Below are 21,146 nucleotides of genomic sequence, written 5' to 3'. Positions count from 1 at the left end.
ACGAGCTTCATGACATAGAGGTCCACTATTATTTGTAGCACTACGTATTTGAAATTTGTTCTATCGGCTGGTTATGTTTGAATGCGAGGAAGATTATCCTTTTTCTCGGTGTCATCAAGTGGTCCCTAGTCCCAGTTGAGAGAGTCAGTCCGATTGGTGTAATCCGGGAGTTTTACACCCGAAGCAGTGTTATCAACCTTACTCCAACTCTAGATGAAGTAACTAATCCGAGTTCTAGATCCGGACAGGTGCTTAATTAGATACAACAGCGAACCTTAGTTTCGTTAGTAGTACGCCAAATAAGCCTTGAGAGTCTATAAACTAGCAAGCCTATAATATTTAGTCTTCGCCTAGTTTCGCATATATATATGTATATATATGCATCTAACATGAATCATTATATCATTATACTATAAAAAACCATAACCTTCCAATTGCTTAGCAAAAGTCTGGGGTTAATTGGTTCATAGAATGATTTTATATGTGACTTGGAACCTTGCAAGGTTACCTTCTGATGACTCTGCACGACAAAACCTTAACAAGTCTTTCCATATTACGGGATATGAAAATTTAGTACGCTATATCATTAGCGCAGAATAAAATAGCCTGAAACGTGGCATTCATATCTACGCTGGCCACTCCGAAGTAACCTTGTATATATGCCTTGGCACTTGCTCGGTCCAGTCAGCTACTAAATACACTTCCGAGGGTGTTAACTATGCTTATATTTTGAACTTTAGTATTGATCCGATGCATTCTATTAAAACATATATAGCTATAGCGTTTATCTTGCAAACTCTATATAAAGTATCTAGCATTTTAGTTAGGGTTAGAGGGGCCTCGTATTGACCGACTTTTCCCACCAAGAGGCTCAAAAGGGCAGAAAGAAAAAAAAGCCGAGGTGGAGCGAAAACTATTCGAGTCTAACTGGCCGAATTCAACCGAAAGGAAATCGGCCTTGCTGAGGAGTTCCTCCGAACCCTTGACAATGCCTTTGATACATTGCTAGCATGACCGAGGAAACCGGCTGCATCAAAATCATCTTCAAGTGTCTTTTCTCCGAAGTTTTCGATTACATCATCAATGGCCGTGGATGGGGAAATACCTAGTCTGTTGTTGGCTTAGGAGTAGGTAAAGCACTATATGCCCCACATACACTCTAGTGTCTGGTTTTCGGTGGCATTCTAGTGCCACGTCGTCTCCGCTACTTTTACAAAAGAAGCGCCCACTTGGATCTACTATCGTAGAAAATTAATTGGCATAGGCAGACATTCATTTATTCATTATATTGGGCTTATTGATAACCCTACTGGCCATACTCAATTATTTCCAATCATTACCGGTCCAAAAATCAATCGACATGGCCAGACATTCATGAATTCATTATACAGGGCTCGTAAACCCAGTGGTCATACTCAACTATTCACAAGCATACCGGTCCATTAGACATCAAGGATCAATGACCACAATCTCTCTCTCCGCAACCATCGCCTTTACAACAGGCCTCCTCGGCGCCATGGCCCTCGGCACCGGCTTGATCTGCTCGAGACCGCCCCTGCAACGGCCGCAGAACTGACGCTTTGGGTCAACACTCTTCGAGTGTCGCCCGACCTTGAAATCACAGCCCTGAGCCTTGCAGGCCCAGATGTACTTGTGGTTGATCTCATACGTATGCTTAGTCGTGACCTCGACCCGACCCCCGTAGATAGGGTGTCCTTCCAGTGCACGGACACATCGATCGCCCCATTGCTTGAAGCTCGCGCCGTGCTGTGCCGTGCCCTTGGCTTTATTTTCAGTGACCATGATATCGAGGAGGTGACAGTACTCGTGGGTCATGGTGCAGAGAATCTTGTCCTCGCTGTCCAGGACTTTCTCGGAGAGCTCAATGGTGGCATGGTAACACCGTTTCCCGGGTTCTTCTACGCCGGATGCTCCGTGGAAGAATCTTTCTGAACGTACGGTTGCCCGGCCGGCGGTGTTTCTGAAATTCTTTGTCCAGATGATTTTGATCCCACCGGTTTCTTCGGTCATGCTAGTAATCCGGTCACCGAAGACACTGTCAAGGTGCCGGAGGAACTCTTTGGCAAAACCGATCTTGCATTGATTGAATTCGGCTATCTGGGCTTTGATCTCGCGCTTTCGAGCCGCCTCGGCCTTTTTCTGGGCCTTTACGGTGGTGGGAGCAGCCATGCCCGGCGAGGTATCAACCGATGTGATAGACCGATTGAGAGAGAAGTGATTGAGAGAAAAGTGAGGGTTTGTGCGTGATGGTGTCACTGGTGATTTCTTTGTGTGGCTTGGGTATAGCTGCAACGGTAGTTCATCCTCTGATTCCGAACTGTGAGAAGTTAGTACGAACAATCGTCGCGAGACCGAGAGTGTACATAAATGCACACCGCAGGACCTACTTAGGCTTCTCTGTCTGTGTTTTTGATGTAGATTCATCGTCGCTGCCTAGACCAAGATCCTCGAAGTGTTGGATCAAGTCATTGGAGTTGTGGAGGCCGAAGTGAAGAGTGCTTGAATCAACCTGGGGCTCTGGTGTCTCTGCCCTATGGACAGGGGAGGTAGAATTGAAACTGGCGGCAAGATCTGGTGTGCAGTCTTCGGGTGCTGGAGCGACTGCCTTTGTTTTCTTAATTGATTCATCCAGCTCTGTCGCCAACTTTGTCACTTCCATTGGTGGCTCCTCATCTACAGTAGTGTTTGATTCCGCTTCCGACACTGGTCTTCTTCCACGGATGAGTCTTTTTCTTGGCGACCTGACAGGCGACGGAGCCGGGCTAGGTTCATCTTCTGTGTCGGCTGTCTCGGAATCTGATGTCTCAAAGGAGCTCAGCTCTTCATTGTCACTGACAATGAACCCGTCTAGTGAGTCAGAACTATCTTCTTCAAAGCTGTTCTCCAGCTCTTCTCGTTCTTCTTCTCGGCGGTCAATCACTGGCTGTGTAGCGGCGATATAATCCATCCTACTTCTTGTAGGAGCCTGTGAGGGGCTCGGCCTTGTTGGTGTTAAATCTGGAGTTCGATATCCATCCGTGGCATATTCTGGCACGTCATTCTCCTTGTCATAATCTTCTGTCTCCCTTCGGATGGCTGGACGTGGTCTCCGCTTTGCTGGTAACAGTAAGGAATTCACACGAGCGAGTCCTAGTGTTCTTTGCTTTTGCTGCTTTCCGGTGGACCTGTGCTGTCCAAATTCACTTTCCGATGCCGATTCGCTGTCGGGGAATATAACGAATGATCCACTTGAGCCATTTGCCTGCCGTTGCGACTGACTCTGCGGCTTGGTGGGCATATTGTGCTTGGCTGTGTTCCTGAAATTCATACATGGCTCTCTGGGCAGTGGACTGTTGTGGGATGTCCCCTGGTTACGTGCGACATTCTCTTTGTGAGGCATATTTTTGACCAAGGGGTTAGCTGTGTTGAGCCTTGCCATGGTTGCCGTGTTGTTTCTCACACCAGTGAGACCCTATGGGGACTGACGGTGATAAGAGCGATTTCAGAGGAGCAAATTAATCACTATTTTTGCGCTGACCAGGTCGGTGCTGGAGTCCCCAGGGATTTTTGTTGTTCTTTTAAGGTTGGTGTCCCATGTTGCTCCGGCTGTTGAGCTGTCAACGGTTTCGTTGGCACGGCAACGTGCAACCCACTGCATGTGCAACCTCAGTCTCATATCAATATCTAGGTAACCTTGCAGGTTGCAACCTGGGCTGTTATAGAAGGCTCATAATTCGTTGTATCATGAGCAGGATGTGAGAAAATAAAAACCATAGCAAACCCCGTGGATGTCCGGATGTCGGGACTTCCCGAGGGTTCCAGGATTGAGCTACGAGCCAACCCCTCCAGGGCCAAGTTGCTTTCCGCTTCATATTATCTCTTGTTATCATAGCCTGTATTCGTTTATATGTGGTGGCTCTTTTTTGGAGAAGAAAAAAGATTGCTGTGGGAAAATAAAGAAAAATAGAATTGTTGCCTTGTGGTTATATATCGGATGCAATAGTAGCCGCACATGCACTCTCTAGGTGCACCCAACAAACAATAGACCCATACAAACTGCATACTAGTTTTAATTACTATACATAACTATAATATAAGATAATTTATGTAAGACTAGAAATAGGAGCTATAACTCGAACATTTCGTAGATGAAACCGTATACATATGTTGTAAAATCTATAGTTAATGTATGAAGATATGCCTTCTGCCCACTCATATTAAGCATTAATATAACCTAATAAGGTAGTAATGTGAGTCTGAACTGGAAGCTTCAACAAAGCTACTATGTAGGTACCATCCGGCATTGTACAAAGGTAAATAAGCGTTAACTATTTAACTAAATACCCTTTACACTTTCAGGCTCTAGCAGCGATACTGGGTGAATGAAGACCAAGTTCTAGAGCCCAAACTATGCACCAAATCACGACACCGGAGAAGCTATAGTCCGGAAATAACCACGATATGTTGCTTACGCACGCAGAGACCGGGAAGAGGAGAAAAAAGACAAAAGTTAACCAAGCGTAGCTCAATGATATCATATAGTCAATAACTAGCACAAAGAACAAATAAAGTTTAGAGACTGTCTAATGCGAGGATGATGCATAGACCGCAGAGATATCGGACCTCCTTACTGCAAACAGTATTCCCGGCGAGGGAGCCGCACAGCCTCACTCGGAATGGACGAATCCCCGAGGCATGCTGATCCCAAACAGCGAAGCTCATTGTGCCGCCCGGCTTGTAGTGGAAGGTTGGATCCCGGGACTAGATCGACACTCGGTACGGAGTAGAGGGACCTTGATCAGGGCCATTCCATCGCTGTGCCGTTGAAGATCAGCATCCCTTGCCTCCCAGCAAATACATGCTAGAGATTATCTGCTTTGCTCAGTGCACAAATCTGGAATCTGATCTGTGAGTGAACTAGGGATCTGATCTGGACATAATCTGTGATTGGTGGAGAGGTTATGTCAATCATCCATGCATCTGTACCTAGATGAGCTTAGCATCCTTGATGAACATTCTCGCCTTAAGATGGATATAGTGTATAGTAATTCGTTATCAATCTAGTGCAAAATAGCTTCGATTGGAGTTGGGCGCAGATGATGTGGCTTTCACATTGAAAATGGAAGAAATGATTTATAGAGAGAGAGAGGGAGAGAGGGCAATGTGTGGTAGTGCCAACGAAATGCCACAAGGGAAGCAAAATCAACAAATAAAACACGCAGCTATACGGCGAGATTTAAGCAACATTTACCCTTTGCTGGGTATGTTTTACCATTGGGGAAGTATAGTAGTATTAGTATATAGCTACGTCGTTTACTTCTCTGTACGGAGTATCATTGGTTGCTCCATAGTGGCGAGTGGGATTGCTATTAATGGTACACAACCTGCAAACGGCCAAGCTTTACATGAACCATGTCATAAAGATATAGCACCGTACTCCGTACTGTACTTTGTACTACATATGTATGCAATATCTGCCAGGAGAAAAACGTGTGTCATATGTGTTATTTTGTTATCACTATGAACTGCTCATGTGAAATGGCGGGAAATGCGGTTGCTTGTTTAAACCCCATGATCTTCAATTGGCTACGATGATACGTACATAATCTATATACCGATTCAACTGCTCCGTATGTTGTACAATATGTGATGTGCAAATCATGTGGTGCGACAAGAATTTCCAAATAGAACTTGGAATAAAAAAAAACTACAACCTCAATAACAGGGGTCGTGATTGGCTCTTACCACAATGCAGATAGACAGTGGAGGGGGCCTTGGGGGCCACAGCCCCCTAATTACTTAATTTGAAGCAGTGTGCATATGATAATCATTAGATGCACCTTAATCAATGGCTGGAGATTGGAAGAATCCTTCCATGGGGAGCCGGTGGTAATGTTGGATGTAAAATGCCCTATTCAGGGGCAAGAGCCAAAAATAATATGGAAGATCGTGTATGGGGTTCTAGAAACGCCAATGGCGGCCATTGACGACGGTGGCCCCTCAGCAGCCAGCCATTTTTGTACTAAATAATAGACGGGGTATGCTGTCTTCATAAATAATTATGACCGTTTGCTGAATATCTAGCCACATTTTAAGGCTGTTGTACGGAGTATTGAAAGGTGTGGGTCAATACATAGTAATCAGTACAATAAATGTGCGACACTAGGGCACGCCTACCGGCTAGTGATCGCTGACCAAACCCTTTGAGATTAATTTCTCCGTCAGGTTATTTTTGGATTACGATTCCGTACTCCATTTAATGTATGTACGGAGAACTACGATCGCTATCTTGAGATGCCAGTGGTATTTGTCAACAATTCTTAGTAAGGTGGATAGATAGTGAAAATCCACCCGACAGGAGAACGATATCAAATGTCAAAGATCGGCTTCCTTCATGCAGCTGATGTATCGTTCCTGCGCGATCCTGCATACGCCGGTTATGAGGGTGTACAAGGTACAGGTACAGAGTACTCTGTTGCAAACTGATAATGCTGTACTCCGTAGTCCGCGATGCACAGTACAACATATATACATCCGTACTCTGTACTGTAACTGCTACTAGGTGCCACGACATAACTGATAAACACTAGCTTTGTACAGTGGCTTCACTATTTACAATGTCGTGGCCCTCTGGTCGAGACTCTCTGAAAGAATTAAGAAAAAAGCAATCGGTGATCCACTTCATAGTGTGTGGAATAAGATAAAATCCTAGGCCTAACGGTGGAGATCCTTTTTTTGAATACAAGTACTTACTAGCTCTGTTTGTCTATACTGTATCAGTTGGGGTATTCAGATACAACTTGAAGTCTTGAATATTTAATCTGCGGTCGGCGGCGATATATAATTAATGATGTCTATAAGAAAATATAACTGTGTGAGGTTGAGACCTGGAGAACAGTTAGATATAAGCCTAGAGGTAACCTTGGAAAGAGATAAATATAGACGAAGCCTGGGTTTTCAAACCTTGGAATGGTATGTATTTAGCGAGTTCAGCTTGTGGCTGTGGACTAAATAAGCCTAGGTACATATAATAGGTACGGAGTACGGAGTGCGAAGGACGCTTTCAGGTTTTCGGGTACGGAGTGTCCACTGTGCAATACATAATCCACTGTGATGTACTCCGTACTCCGTACATCGTATGGCTTGCCAGCCACAGTGATAAAATAGTCGGCATTGGACAGTCCAATGTAATACACATGGGACCGATCGACTACATTTGAGACAAGTTGTATTGCGGTGGCAAATCATACGCAAACAGTAAAACACTAAAACACTAAACCACTGAAACAGAGAAAAAAAAGGTCTTAAATATGATGAAAGGAGCAATAAGAATTGAAGATCGTGGATTTAGAACAATACATATGTAAATATATAAAAACAAAAGAAGTGTGGAAAGTAACCGTGGAAAGATGTTGTCGCTTGGGATCCATGGGACTCTGAGAATAGGTTGATGACCAAGTATCTGGAGCTCAAGCTGATATTAATCTTATTTGAACGCATCATAGTTGAACTACTTATCGGTTGGGTCAAATTATAATAATGTGCATGGAGTTTTGGAGTTGATATATACTGGTCACATATTGTAGGACTTCCGTGCCAAAGCAAATAGATAGGCATACGAACCATAGGAATCCTCAAGTATGAGAGAACCAAGTCTAAAAGTGTCTAAGATATATACATTGTACTCCGTACATACACCATACAGCATAGTAACGAGGAATGAACAACGCCATCCCTGCATACCAGGTCGCCATAACAAACCCATTTTTTGGGAGAGTTAGGTCTGAAAATAGCAAATAGCCACATTATTTGTTACCTGAATTACATGCTGGCTGGTTAAGGTGGGGCAAGTTTCAGGGGCCGTCGAGACTTCCTTGGATTCCGAGAGTCCGAGGAAGAGTGTTATTGGATTGAAAAAGGAGAGAACTGGGAAGTTGATATTGTAATTACACAAAAAACGGTAACTTGAAAAAAAAAGAAAAAGGCGTCTGAAATCAGGGCATAGATTGGATAGGCTGGACAAGGGGAGGAAAACTCAATGGGCTAAACTTAATGCGCCACGTATGGTAAACAAAAGGCTGGTAATGGGTACCTGGAATACACGGGGACCAACCATAATAGGAAAAGGTATTCAGTACCTGGAAGTCTGACACGTACCCTTTCTAAGTGTAAGATGACGGTAAATTACTTTTGGAGACAACAGAGCAAGCAACCCCCCCCGAATCCCAAAAATAACAAGCATTTTTCTTGCCTTCTCTCTCTCCAACCCCCTTCCATTCGCTTTTTTCTTGTTCTCCATCTTTCCTTCTATTTTGCTACCTTACGTGTTCTTTCTTTTTTTTGAAGGATAGGAGGGAGTGGTTGCTTTGCTCTCAGAAACATTGCACCCATTGCACCTTCCTTCTCGTGAGACAGGGAAACCCTCACTTGCCATTCGTTACAGGGTCTGAGACTCGTTCGACACCTTCGCTTTGGTTTCCAACGTAACGCATTTCTTTCATCGCTTTCGTCGTTCTACATCCATGCTGCATTAATTCCACAATCTTAACAAAAAATAATACTTTGAATGGTCACGGTTGAGGTGAGATTGCCTACCCTGGGAATGATCACGATTTGAACCTCTGAAGCTAATTCCATCTGCAGAGCTCTTAGCATTAAATCGATCGCAAGTAGCTCGTCATGTCGGGCTACGCAGGCGGAGGCCACTATGACGATGGCTATACCCCCCAGCAGCAGCAGCAACAGCAGCAGGGGGGCAGCCACATGCTCATGGTGACTCCTACTATCAGGACGAACATAACCAGGGTTATTATGACAACCAAGGATATGGTGATGGAGGCTATTATGACCAAGGGTATGATCACTGGCCAGAGAAAGGTTGAGTATTGGAAGGACTGACAGGAAGAACAGTAATGGGTACTACGGAGCGGATGGTCACGGCGCCGACCCAGCCCATGCGGATGGAGGCCACGGATACGCCGACGGAGGATATTACGAGGCCGGACACCAAGACCAGTACTATGGGGGCGCTGCCGGGACTGCCGGCGGTGCAGGCGGTGCAGGCGGCGACCAGCAGTACTACGATCAGGGACAAGGAGAATATGGCCGAGGCCGTCGTGGCAATGATTCCGAGGAGGATTCCGAGACCTTCAGCGATTTCACAATGAGGTCCGAGACGGCTCGTGCCGCAGACATGGACTACTATGGTCGTGGAGACGAACGGTACAACAGCTACTCAGACAGCCAGTACGGCGGTCGTGGTGGCTACCGTCCTCCTTCCTCTCAGATCTCCTACGGAGCCAACCGATCATCCGGTGCTTCGACCCCTGTCTACGGAATGGACTACAGCAATGCCCTTCCCGCTGGCCAGCGCTCGCGTGAGCCTTATCCTGCCTGGAGCGCCGACGCCCAGATCCCTCTCTCGAAGGAGGAGCTCGAGGATATCTTCCTGGATCTGGTCAACAAGTTTGGTTTCCAGCGTGACAGCATGCGAAACATGTATGACCATATGATGACTTTATTGGACTCTCGTGCGTCGCGTATGACCCCGAACCAGGCACTTCTCTCCGTCCACTCCGATTACATCGGTGGGCACAACGCTAATTACCGCCGGTGGTATTTCGCCGCCCATCTCGATCTCGATGATGCGGTTGGTTTTGCCAACATGAAGCTCGGTAAGGCCGATCGCAAGACGCGGAAGGCCCGCAGGGCTGCAGCCAAGGCAGCCAAAAAGAACCCTGAGAACGAAGAGGAAACCCTCGAGGCCTTGGAAGGAGACAACAGCTTGGAAGCCGCGGAATACCGGTGGAAGTCTCGGATGAACCGCATGTCCCAGCACGATCGGGCCCGTCAAATCGCCCTATATCTTTTGATCTGGGGTGAAGCCAATCAGGTCCGATTCCTGCCGGAGTGCATCTGTTTCATCTTCAAGTGTGCCGACGATTACTACACTTCGCCAGAATGTCAAGCTCGCGTTGAGCCAGTGGAGGAATTCACCTACCTGAATGAGATCGTCACTCCTCTGTACCACTACTGTCGGGATCAGGGATATGAAATCATGGATGGCAAGTACGTTCGTCGTGAGCACGATCACAACAAAATCATCGGTTATGATGATATGAACCAGCTGTTCTGGTACCCGGAGGGTATTGAGCGCATCGGGTTTGAAGACAAAACTCGTCTCGTCGACGTTCCCATCGCTGAAAGATGGCCTAAGTTGAAGGACGTCGTCTGGAAGAATGCCTTCTTCAAGACTTACAAGGAAACTCGCTCTTGGTTCCATATGATCACCAACTTCAACCGTATCTGGGTTATCCACCTTGGTACTTTCTGGTTCTTCACTGCTTACAACGCCCCCACTTTGTATACTATCAACTATCAGCAACAGGTTGACAACAAGCCACCTACGCCCAAATATCTCGCTGCCGTCGGTTTCGGTGGTGCTCTCGTCTCCTTCATCCAGATCGCTGCTACCATTTGTGAGTGGATGTACGTTCCCCGACGTTGGGCTGGAGCGCAGCATCTCCGGAAGCGCTTTATGTTCCTGATTTTCGTCTTCATTATCAACCTGGCTCCCGGTATCGTGATTTTCAGTATCTTGCCGATGCTGAAATTAGGAAAGTCAACCGAAGATGGTGTTGGTCTGGCTCTTGGTATTGTCCATTTTGTTCTTGCAGTCCTGACAACTGCTTTCTTTTCAATCCAGCCGTTGGGTGCACTGTTCGGCAGCTACTTGAAGAAAGGTGGACGACAGTACGTTGCCAGCCAGACATTCACCGCCAGTTTCCCTCGTCTCAAGGGTAATGACATGTGGATGTCGTATGGCCTTTGGCTGTGTGTTTTCGGTGCCAAGCTGGCTGAATCTTACTTCTTCTTGACGCTGTCTTTCAAGGATCCCATCCGCATTCTGTCCCCAATGCAGATCCATCAGTGTACTGGTGCGAAATACATTGGCAATACACTTTGCCACCGTCAACCTCAGATCCTGCTTGGCCTGATGGCCTTCATGGACTTGACACTGTTCTTCCTGGATAGTTACCTGTGGTACATTATTTGCAACACAATCTTCTCTGTGGCCCGATCATTCTACTTGGGTGTGTCAATTTGGTCACCGTGGAGAAACATCTTCTCCCGACTTCCGAAGCGTATCTACTCCAAGGTGCTCGCTACTACCGACATGGAGATCAAGTACAAGCCTAAGGTTCTGATCTCACAGGTTTGGAATGCTATCATCATTTCAATGTACCGTGAGCATCTCCTGGCCATTGACCACGTGCAGAAGCTGCTGTACCATCAGGTTCCCTCCGAGCAGGAAGGCAAGCGGACCCTCCGTGCTCCGACCTTCTTCGTGTCACAGGAAGATCAATCTTTCAAGACTGAGTTTTTCCCCCAGGGAAGTGAGGCAGAGCGCCGTATCTCGTTCTTCGCGCAGTCACTCTCTACACCCATGCCCGAGCCCCTCCCCGTTGACAACATGCCCACTTTCACTGTCCTGATTCCTCACTACAGTGAGAAGATTCTCCTGTCTCTCCGTGAGATCATCCGTGAAGATGAGCCTTACTCGCGTGTTACTCTGCTGGAATACCTCAAGCAACTTCACCCCCACGAGTGGGATTGCTTTGTTAAGGATACCAAGATTCTAGCCGACGAGACCTCCCAGTTCAACGGTGATTATGAAAAGCCCGAGAAAGATGCCGCTAAGAGCAAGGTTGATGATCTTCCTTTCTACTGCATTGGTTTCAAGTCCGCCGCTCCTGAATATACCCTCCGCACAAGAATCTGGGCCTCTCTCCGATCTCAAACCTTGTACCGAACCGTGTCTGGCTTCATGAACTACAGCCGTGCTATCAAGCTGCTTTACCGCGTCGAGAACCCAGAGGTCGTCCAGATGTTCGGTGGTAACTCCGAGAAGCTTGAGCGCGAGCTCGAGCGCATGGCTCGCCGCAAGTTCCGCATCTGTGTCTCCATGCAGCGATACGCCAAGTTCAGCAAGGATGAACGCGAGAACACCGAATTCCTACTCCGCGCATACCCTGACCTGCAGATTGCATACCTGGATGAGGAGCCACCTGTCAATGAAGGCGAAGAACCCCGTCTGTACTCCGCCCTGATTGACGGTCACTGTGAACTTCTCGAGAACAACCTGCGTAAACCCAAGTTCAGAATTCAGCTCTCTGGAAACCCCATTCTTGGCGACGGAAAGTCTGACAACCAGAACCATGCGATCATTTTCTACCGTGGTGAATACATCCAGCTCATCGACGCCAACCAGGACAACTACCTTGAAGAGTGTTTGAAGATTCGCAGCGTACTGGCTGAATTCGAGGAATTGACAACTGACAATGTTTCTCCCTACACCCCTGGGATTTCCTCGCCTGAGGAGGACCCTGTTGCCATTCTCGGAGCCCGTGAATACATTTTCTCTGAGAGTGTGGGTGTCCTGGGTGATGTTGCTGCCTCCAAGGAACAAACGTTCGGTACTCTCTTCGCTCGTACACTTGCTCAAATCGGGGGTAAGCTGCATTACGGTCACCCTGATTTCCTGAATGCCACTTTCATGACCACACGTGGCGGTGTTTCCAAAGCCCAGAAAGGATTGCACCTGAACGAGGATATTTACGCTGGTATGAATGCCGTTCTCCGTGGAGGTCGGATTAAGCATTGTGAATACTATCAATGCGGTAAGGGCCGTGATCTCGGTTTCGGATCCATTCTCAACTTCACCACAAAGATTGGCACTGGTATGGGTGAACAGATGCTGTCCCGAGAGTACTACTACCTCGGTACCCAGCTGCCCCTCGACCGCTTCCTGTCGTTCTACTACGCTCACCCTGGTTTCCACGTGAATAACATGTTCATTATGCTTTCTGTGCAAATGTTCATGGTGGTTCTGATCAATCTTGGTGCTTTGAAGCATGAGAACATCACCTGCCGTTACAACTCGGACTTGCCCATTACTGATCCTCTTGTGCCAACTCTCTGTCTCAACCTGACTCCAATCGTCAACTGGGTGAATCGTTGCATTATCTCCATTTTCATTGTGTTCTTCATCTCTTTCGTTCCTCTTGCCGTGCAAGAGCTGACAGAGAGAGGAGTGTGGCGTATGGCGACTCGTTTGGCCAAGCACTTCGGTTCCTTCTCGTTCATGTTCGAGGTTTTCGTCTGTCAGATCTACGCCAACGCTGTCCACCAGAACTTGTCTTTCGGTGGTGCGCGATACATTGGTACCGGTCGTGGTTTCGCCACTGCTCGTATCCCATTCGGTGTCCTCTACTCACGATTTGCTGGCCCTTCAATTTACTTGGGTGCTCGCCTTCTGCTGATGCTGTTGTTCAGTACCACAACGGTCTGGACTCCTGCTCTGATCTGGTTCTGGGTTTCTCTACTCGCTCTGTCCATCTCTCCTTTCCTGTTCAACCCGCACCAGTTTGCCTGGAACGACTTCTTCATCGATTATCGTGACTACATCCGCTGGCTTTCTCGCGGTAACTCCCGATCCCATGCTTCCTCTTGGATCGGCTTCTGTCGCCTTTCCCGTACCCGCATCACTGGTTACAAGCGGAAACTTCTTGGTGTTCCATCGGAGAAGGGCTCCGGTGATATCCCCAGAGCGCGCATCACCAACATCTTCTTCAGTGAAATCATTTCACCCCTCCTTGGTGTTGCCGTCACTCTGATTCCGTACCTCTACATCAACTCTCGCACAATGTACTCCGATGATAACAAATGGTCTGCTAATCCCATCCTCCGTGTTGCAATTGTCGCTTTTGCTCCCGTGGGTGTCAATGGTGGTGTGGCGGGCATGTTCTTCGGAATGGCTTGCTGTATGGGCCCCCTGTTTGGTATGTGCTGCAAGAGGTTTGGTGCTGTTCTCGCAGCTATCGCTCATGCCATCTCTGTGATCGTATACCTGCTCCTCTTCCTGGCCATGTTCTTCCTTGAATCTCTCAACTGGCCCCGAACCATCTCTGGAATGATCGCCGCGATGGCTCTCCAGCGCTTCATCTACAAGTTGATCATCTCCCTCGCATTGACTCGTGAATTCAAGAACGATCAATCCAATATTGCATGGTGGACTGGAAAATGGTACAATATGGGTTGGCACACCCTCTCTCAGCCCGGACGTGAATTCCTGTGCAAGATCACCGAACTCGGTTACTTCGCCAACGATTTCTTCCTCGGCCATATTCTCTTGTTTGCCATGCTTCCGGCCCTCGCTGTTCCTTACATTGACACTTTCCATTCGGTCATCCTCTTCTGGCTGCGCCCAAGGTACATATCCCTCCACCCCGGTATCGAATATTCCATTACTAACCATTCCTGTTTCTAGCTCTCAAATCCGCCCTCCCATCTATTCTCTCAAACAGTCCAAGCTCCGCAAGAGACGTGTTGTTCGCTTCGCCATTCTCTACTTCACCATGCTTCTCATCTTCATTGTCATCATTGCTGCGCCTGTCGTGCTTCGGAACACGAAGTCATTGGATAGCATTCTGCAGGGTGGCATCTGGGACAGCCTCGGTGTCTCCAGCACAGACGCAATTGGTCTCCTGCAACCACTCGATCACGGACTCAATGATACCGTCTCCTGGTACACCGGCTCTAACATTCCTAAGGGCTATACTTCAGGCGCCATCCCGACACCCAACGAGGGTACCGGCAAGTGGTCTATCTAATCGCCTCGGGCGACACGACATGGGAATGCTTTGTACAAAGTTATGCGTTTATTAAAACTCGCCGCATTTTTGAACTCATCGGCGCACAATTTGATCTTAATGAATGGTTGCTTCCAAATATTGTTTGTGGAATGACGCTTGTATGAAGGAGTGTTCTAAGTCTTCCTCGGGGGTTTACCTTCGTTTTTCCAGCTTTCTTTGCTTGTTTTATTTACACTTCTACCGGAATTAAATTGCATTGCTTTCGTGAAACTCTCTCTGTTTGATATAACTCAAGTCGTAGTTCTGTAATTTCAAAATCAGATTGTCAAAGGCCATACAGTTTGCAGACCAATATACACGTCACGTGACACGGAGGTCCCCAGGCCTCCGAGCCTCCCGTTTCATATTCACCCCCATCTTTCACAAGCAAGCACCTCTCTTTCGCGCCCCTTTCCAACCTATTATATTTCGGGTATCTCACTGGCTTGGTGCACCACACCGCCTGCGCTACTTTCAATTCTCCGCCATGGATCTCCAGGAGACCCAGCGTATCCTTTCCGAATATCTGCATGAACTCGCGGATCTATTTCACCGTGTCCCTGGGTCCGCAATCTTCCTCCGCTACGTGAAATCAAGCTATCAAGATGACCCAATCCGCTCGGCCGTTGAACTATTCCTTTTCCTTTTCGCCGTGCGATATTTGCTAGCGCCTAAGTATTCGACCAAACCTGGCGTCGTGCCACTCACGGAAGATGAAATTGATGACCTCGTTGATGAATGGACCCCGGAACCCCTCGTTGGGAGCCCGACAACTTTGGAAGAGATGGAAGTTGATAAGCGAACCGTGATTGTTGGGTATCGTGACCCCTTTATTCCCGTTCCTTCTTCCTGGCGCCCTCCGCGGGCATTTTACTGACGAATGAAACTGGGATCTGCAGCCCCGTAGGCCCAAAATCGAAACTGGCCAACGGCCGCACTGTTATGAACCTCGGCTCTTTCAATTTCTACAACTTCAATACCAATGAATCCCTCAAGGAACAGGCAATCCAGACACTCCGCGCTTACGGAGTTGGTCCCTGCGGACCCCGTGGATTCTACGGCACACAGGATGTCCACATTAAGACCGAAGATGATGTGGCGTCGTTCCTGGGCACCGCTGCTTGCATCATGTACTCCCAGGCCTTCTCGACTATTTCCAGTGTTATTCCTGCCTTCTCGAAGCGTGGAGACATTATCGTCGCGGATAAGGGGGTTAGCTTTGCCATTCGAAAGGGTATTCAAATCTCTCGAAGCATTGTCCGGTGGTATGAGCATAATGATATGGAGGATTTGGAGCGTGTGCTCGCCAAGGTCACTAAGGAGCAAGCTCGGAAGCCGTTGACTCGCAGATTTATCATCACAGAGGGTCTGTTTGAGTCTTACGGCGATATGGCGGACTTGCCCAAGATCGTATGTAACCCTATAACCTTGAAACATGAATTCGCCTTACTTACAACTGTCACAGGTCGAACTCAGACTCAAGTACAAGTTCCGTCTGATCCTCGATGAAACTTGGTCCTTCGGTGTTTTGGGACGCACTGGCCGTGGTCTCACGGAGCACCAGAACGTCGATGCTGCTGAGGTTGATATGATTGTGGGATCACTGGCTGGTCCTCTCGTTGGTGGTGGTGGCTTCTGTGCTGGTTCAGAGGAGATTGTTCACCACCAGCGTATTTCCGCCGCTGCTTATACTTTCTCCGCTGCACTTCCTGCTCTGCTCTCGACTACCGCTAGTGCCACTATCAACATCCTCCAGAACAACCCTGACACAGTGTTACAACTTCGGGAACTCACTAAGGTTATGCGGGCTCAGTTGGATCCCCGGAGTGACTGGGTTTACTGCACCAGCGCCCCTGAGAACCCTATTCTTATTTTGGTCATCAAGCCTGAGGTTGTGGCTGCTAAGCGGCTAACGCACGACGACCAGCAGTTTTTGCTTCAAGATGCTGTCGATGAGGTATGTGTCACATTTTCTATCTTTCTAACACTTGTTATGTCCATTTCTAATGCTGTCGCAGTCTCTCGCCAACGGCGTTCTGATTACGCGCTTGAAGTCCCTTGAGGACAACTTCGAGCCCAAGCAGATCGTCCCGCCGGCTCTGAAGGTTTGCGTCACTATTGGTCTCACCAAGAAAGAGATCGAAAAGTCTGGAACAATTATCCGACATGCCATCACCAAGGTGATGAGCAAGAGAAAGTAATATCTTTCCTTACCTCTTAGCATCTGGTCCTGACCAGACATCCGATGACTGCTCACGCCCCTATGACTTCGGCATCTATCGAGCCTCCATTCTTCTCAATCGACCTACGCCCTAATGCCCCTTCAATCTTTGTATTGTTACCTTGTCGATATACATTCTTATTGCATGCCTTGCACAGGCTCGCCCTTTTCTTTCTTCGTTGGCGGTATGATTCTTTACCTGTGCTTGGTTTTTTTAAGTTGTTTAATACTATCCTCCTGCCCTTGGCTCTTTGCTTCAAGGATGTGTTTATTTTTCTTCATACATTATTCAGGCCCAAAACCACTTTTGTTCCATGGAATGAACGGTATTGCTTCGTGTCCCGATCCTTTGCTTTTTCGCTCTTGCTATAGTAAAATTCACGGCCAGAAGTTCGAAGTGTCTGCCAGACACATGTTCGCTGAATCTAGAATTTTGAAATATCTACCCTTTGGCTGTTCAATGCGTTCTGGAACCTTGCAGACCAAAGGCCCAATATTCAAGGGCCAGACTCAAACTCTAGAACTGCGCCTCCGACCCCCTTCCAATGTCTGACAATAATAGTATCACATAATTCCTTAGCATTCTGTCTCACATTCACCGATTTCCCCTGTGGCTCCCAGCAACGCCCGAGAATGAGCCCTACATTCCATGTGCTCCATAATTAGGAGGAGCCCCGGTACGTCCCCGGTGCATATCCGACGTCGAGATCCCGTCCATATGGTGCCCCGGAACCCAGATCTCTTCGCCCGGGCAAATAAGACGCCAAAGGGGGCCGAATCAAGCCAAGGGGTATATGCAGGAAACTCTAATGTTCGCTGTTTCCATTCCACATGTCCCCCACAGATCGAGGTGTTGTGCTTGGCTATTCCTGTGTTTACACGGTCTGCTAATTGATTTGACGTAGGTGGAATTCCATGCTTGATCTCGCTAGCATGGATATAATGGGTCCGATCGGCACCTTATGCAGGGTTTATCTTTCTAGATGGCTGGAAAAGTCAAGCTGGAACAGTCACTTTTGTTATGATTGTCGAGTAACTTCAGATCTTTTCACTCGAGCTTTTACAGATCGTCTTCTTCAGGGAGGACTCTGCTGCGAAATGAAGCACCTTACTCAGGCGCTTGTCGGACTGCTATTTGCATCTGGTGTTTGCGCTGAAGCTCGGGGTAAGGACATGTCCGAAACTCATGCTCATAGGGATGTTGCTGATTGATGATAGTTGAGAAACAACCCCGTGGAGATCTTGTTCAACCATCATTGACTAAAGAGGTAGTTGTCTGGGTCAATGAACAGGGAGAGCCCATCACCTCGGAAGCAGCACACCTCGTTCAGGGTTTGACCTCTGCACCCCAAGATAATGTCAGTAGATAGAACTCTCCCCGATGGATAGAACAAATGTTCCTCCCCCATCGAAAGCTAGCCCTAACTCTCCCATCAACGCAGCCCTCACCACCAACCCCAGACAAAGATGGTTCCGGTACAGCGTCACCACCTGCAGCAACTAACGATGGCACGACCGACCGCTCCATCCCAAACATAGACAAGAACAAGGGGCTCCAAATCCCCGGCCTCCCCTTCAAACTACCCAATCCATTCCCCCAACCCCGCCCACCCCAGAACCAAAACGCCGGATTCGGCATCTCCTACTCCCCCTACAAAGCAGACCGCAGCTGCAAGAACCAAGAAGAAGTAAACAAAGACGTCGCCCGCGTCTCCGACTACGGCTTTATCCGCATCTACGGCACAGACTGCGACCAAATAAGAACCGTAACCAACGCCGCACGCCGCCACAACATGCACGTCTTCGCCGGCGTCTACGACCTAAACAACTTCCCACAAAGCCTGAATGCCTTCAGCGACGCCCTCCCAGGTCCTACTGGCAGAAAAGACTGGTCGATCTTCCACACCATCGCCATCGGCAACGAGCTCGTAAACAGCGGCACAAACTCCGCCCCCGAAGTCGCGGCAGCCGTCTTGAGGGCACGCGCCATCCTCCGCGCACAGGGATATCCAGGCCCAGTCGTTACAGTAGATACCTTCGGCGTTCTGTTAGATCACCCTGAAATGTGTCGGGTCTCTGACTACTGCGCTGCGAACTGCCATGCTTTCTTCGATGGCACGCAGCGGCCTGCGGGGGCTGGTGCGTATGCGATTGAGCAGGCGCGCAGTATCTCTGCGAGAGCGGGTGGGAAGCGGACTATGATTACGGAGTCGGGGTGGCCGCATGCTGGGGATGCGAATGGGGGCGCTATTCCTTCGGCGAGGAATCAGGAAACGGCTATTGCGAGCTTGAGGAAGAGCTTTGATCATCGGAGAGGGGATTTGGTGCTTTTTACTGCTTTTGATGACTGGTGGAAAGACGATAACCAGTTTACTTTCAATGCCGAAAAGTTTTGGGGGATTCATGGGGGTTTGTAAGGGTTTTGGTGGTTCTTATTTTGTTTCTTTTGCTCTTTTTTTGTTTGGATAAAACTGTTCGTGTATATTACTCTTGCAATAGAATGACAGCCAAACGACGGACAATAATGTATTAACTTTTTATATGGCTTCGCTGATGATATTATTATACATGATAGTCTACACTGTACATTGAAACAACCCGTCCAAAAGAACAGAGCTCAGCGGTGGAAAGTCCGAGCAGCCCGACGTTGCCTCGCCTCTTCCTCTGACCGCGCCTCGATCTGATCCATCCATCCATCCTTACGGGTAAGCTCATCGAACGCCTCCTTGTTAGACGGTAAATCCCAGAAGAAATCCTTCCCGTCCGGGGATTTCCTATGCTCCTCCAAGTCCCGGGCATGGCGAATGATAAGTGCGGTCAACATGCCGCGGGACTTGCCACTCGGGTTGATGCCCAGCTGGTTCATCTCGCGCAGGATCGAAATTACAGTGGGGAGATCCTTACATACTCGCCAGTGGTAGTAGATCAATTCATCGTACAAGCCAGATGAAGCACCGAGGAAAGTAGACACACGGCCGTACTCTTTGATCGTCGAGCGGAACTGGGGGATGAGCGGGGAGTCGCGGAAGTGCGTGTTCAGCAGGCGGAAGGCGATCAGGAGCGTCTTCGGGTATAGAGCTACCACGACGGGGGCTACTGGGACGACGGCTGGGACTCGGAGGGGTCCTGATGGTCGGGTGGACAGTTCGGACTGGTCTTTTGTGCTCAGACTCTCGGGGTCTGAAGCTTCCACGAGAGATTGTTCGTCGAGGTGGCGCAGCATGGAGAAGATGCGCTCTTTGCATACTTCCCACACACCCATGTCACCTCTGCCTTCCTCGACGGCTTGGAAAAGTGCGAATTCGATGTGCTCTGATTCCGCTTTGACGACGATCTCGATCGCCCTCCGCAGACTGACGGTCTCTTCGGCGGCACTGGCTGTGGCGGGCTCGGTATAGCCCAGATCGCGGAGATTGATTCGCTTTGGACCTTGGTTCTCCGCTGGGACTTCTCCTTCTGTTTGTGACTTCTCTGGTCTTCGATGAGAAGAGTAGTCGTCCTTCGCTTGTTGCTTGGCTTTCATAGATGCCTTCTTTTGTCTTGGGTCTTTTAGCAGATTATCGAACACTGACACGAGCTCGGCCATTTCGGCTTTCTTCTCTTCGCTCATTGGTGTCGACGAGCTTGGCTCGGTAGTTTCCCCATCGTGCTTGAATCCAAGCTGCTCTAGGAGCCCTCCAAATACCAATTTCTCCTGGGTTGTGATCTTTGGTGCTATCTTCGTTGTCTTCTTCACCACAGATGGTCTGAGGCTAGGCCTTGCAGAGACAGATGCTGCCTTTTTCTGCAGAAAGCTTCGTCGCGGCTTCGGGGCTGCCTCACTCGTCGAGCTGGAGGCAATTGACTCTTCAGATGTATTCTCGCTTGTTTTATCCTCCGCTAGTGTCCTATCCTCCGCTAGTGATTTGTTCTCTGTTGCATCGTTGGCCTCGGCGTTGTTCTGGGTAGAAAAAGAGCGCGGAAAGCGACGATTAAATTGTTTTCGGGCCGCGGATGAGAGTGGCGTAAGTGTTTGCGTGTGATATAGGAAAGGAGCCGTAGAATTGCTTCTTGAAAGGAAGCATAGCCGGTTGATATTTGTCGCCATTGTTGAGTCGTTAAGTCTGCACTTGCGCTTGTTCGTGCACTTCTTAGAGTAAATCCAACCTGAAGTAAATCTGACTCTTCTCTTTCACCCTTTTCCAGCTTTCCAACTTCAATACAAAAAAAAGAGAAACAATCAAGAAGATCAC

The 21,146-nt window shown here is 48.4% G+C and overlaps 5 protein-coding genes across 5 annotated transcripts; 3 read left to right on the top strand and 2 right to left on the bottom strand.

Moving 5' to 3' along the window:
- Positions 1–1,449: 1,449 nt before the first annotated feature.
- On the bottom strand, positions 1,450–3,439 carry N7479_001999 (uncharacterized protein; the record flags this gene model as incomplete). The annotated part of the gene is made up of 2 exons (XM_057249696.1): positions 1,450–2,338; positions 2,409–3,439. 2 exons carry the CDS (start codon positions 3,437–3,439, stop codon positions 1,450–1,452), a joined length of 1,920 nt encoding a protein of 639 aa, XP_057114128.1.
- A 5,127-nt stretch (positions 3,440–8,566) lies between these two features.
- Positions 8,567–14,672, top strand: N7479_001998 (Glycosyl transferase family 48; the record flags this gene model as incomplete). Its single annotated transcript, XM_057249695.1, has 4 exons — positions 8,567–8,581; positions 8,790–8,854; positions 8,911–14,271; positions 14,330–14,672. 4 exons carry the CDS (start codon positions 8,567–8,569, stop codon positions 14,670–14,672), a joined length of 5,784 nt encoding a protein of 1,927 aa, XP_057114127.1.
- Positions 14,673–15,180: 508 nt separating this feature from the next.
- On the top strand, positions 15,181–16,894 carry lcbA (serine C-palmitoyltransferase subunit lcbA; the record flags this gene model as incomplete). Its single annotated transcript, XM_057249694.1, has 4 exons — positions 15,181–15,509; positions 15,593–16,103; positions 16,159–16,650; positions 16,712–16,894. The coding sequence occupies 4 exons, from the start codon at positions 15,181–15,183 to the stop codon at positions 16,892–16,894; spliced, it is 1,515 nt and encodes a 504-aa protein (XP_057114126.1).
- A 1,414-nt stretch (positions 16,895–18,308) lies between these two features.
- scw4 (putative cell wall glucanase (Scw4)) lies at positions 18,309–19,331 on the top strand (the record flags this gene model as incomplete). The annotated part of the gene is made up of 1 exon (XM_057249693.1): positions 18,309–19,331. The coding sequence occupies one exon, from the start codon at positions 18,309–18,311 to the stop codon at positions 19,329–19,331; it is 1,023 nt and encodes a 340-aa protein (XP_057114125.1).
- A 200-nt stretch (positions 19,332–19,531) lies between these two features.
- Positions 19,532–21,001, bottom strand: N7479_001995 (uncharacterized protein; the record flags this gene model as incomplete). The annotated part of the gene is made up of 1 exon (XM_057249692.1): positions 19,532–21,001. One exon carries the CDS (start codon positions 20,999–21,001, stop codon positions 19,532–19,534), a length of 1,470 nt encoding a protein of 489 aa, XP_057114124.1.
- Positions 21,002–21,146: the final 145 nt, after the last annotated feature.

This window comes from Penicillium vulpinum (assembly GCF_028829585.1).
Source record: "Penicillium vulpinum strain IBT 29486 chromosome Unknown utg000001l_segment0_segment0, whole genome shotgun sequence".
Classification (NCBI taxonomy): domain Eukaryota; kingdom Fungi; phylum Ascomycota; class Eurotiomycetes; order Eurotiales; family Aspergillaceae; genus Penicillium; species Penicillium vulpinum.
Note: the sequence above shows the minus strand (reverse complement) of the source record. Positions and strands in the feature narration are given on the sequence as shown.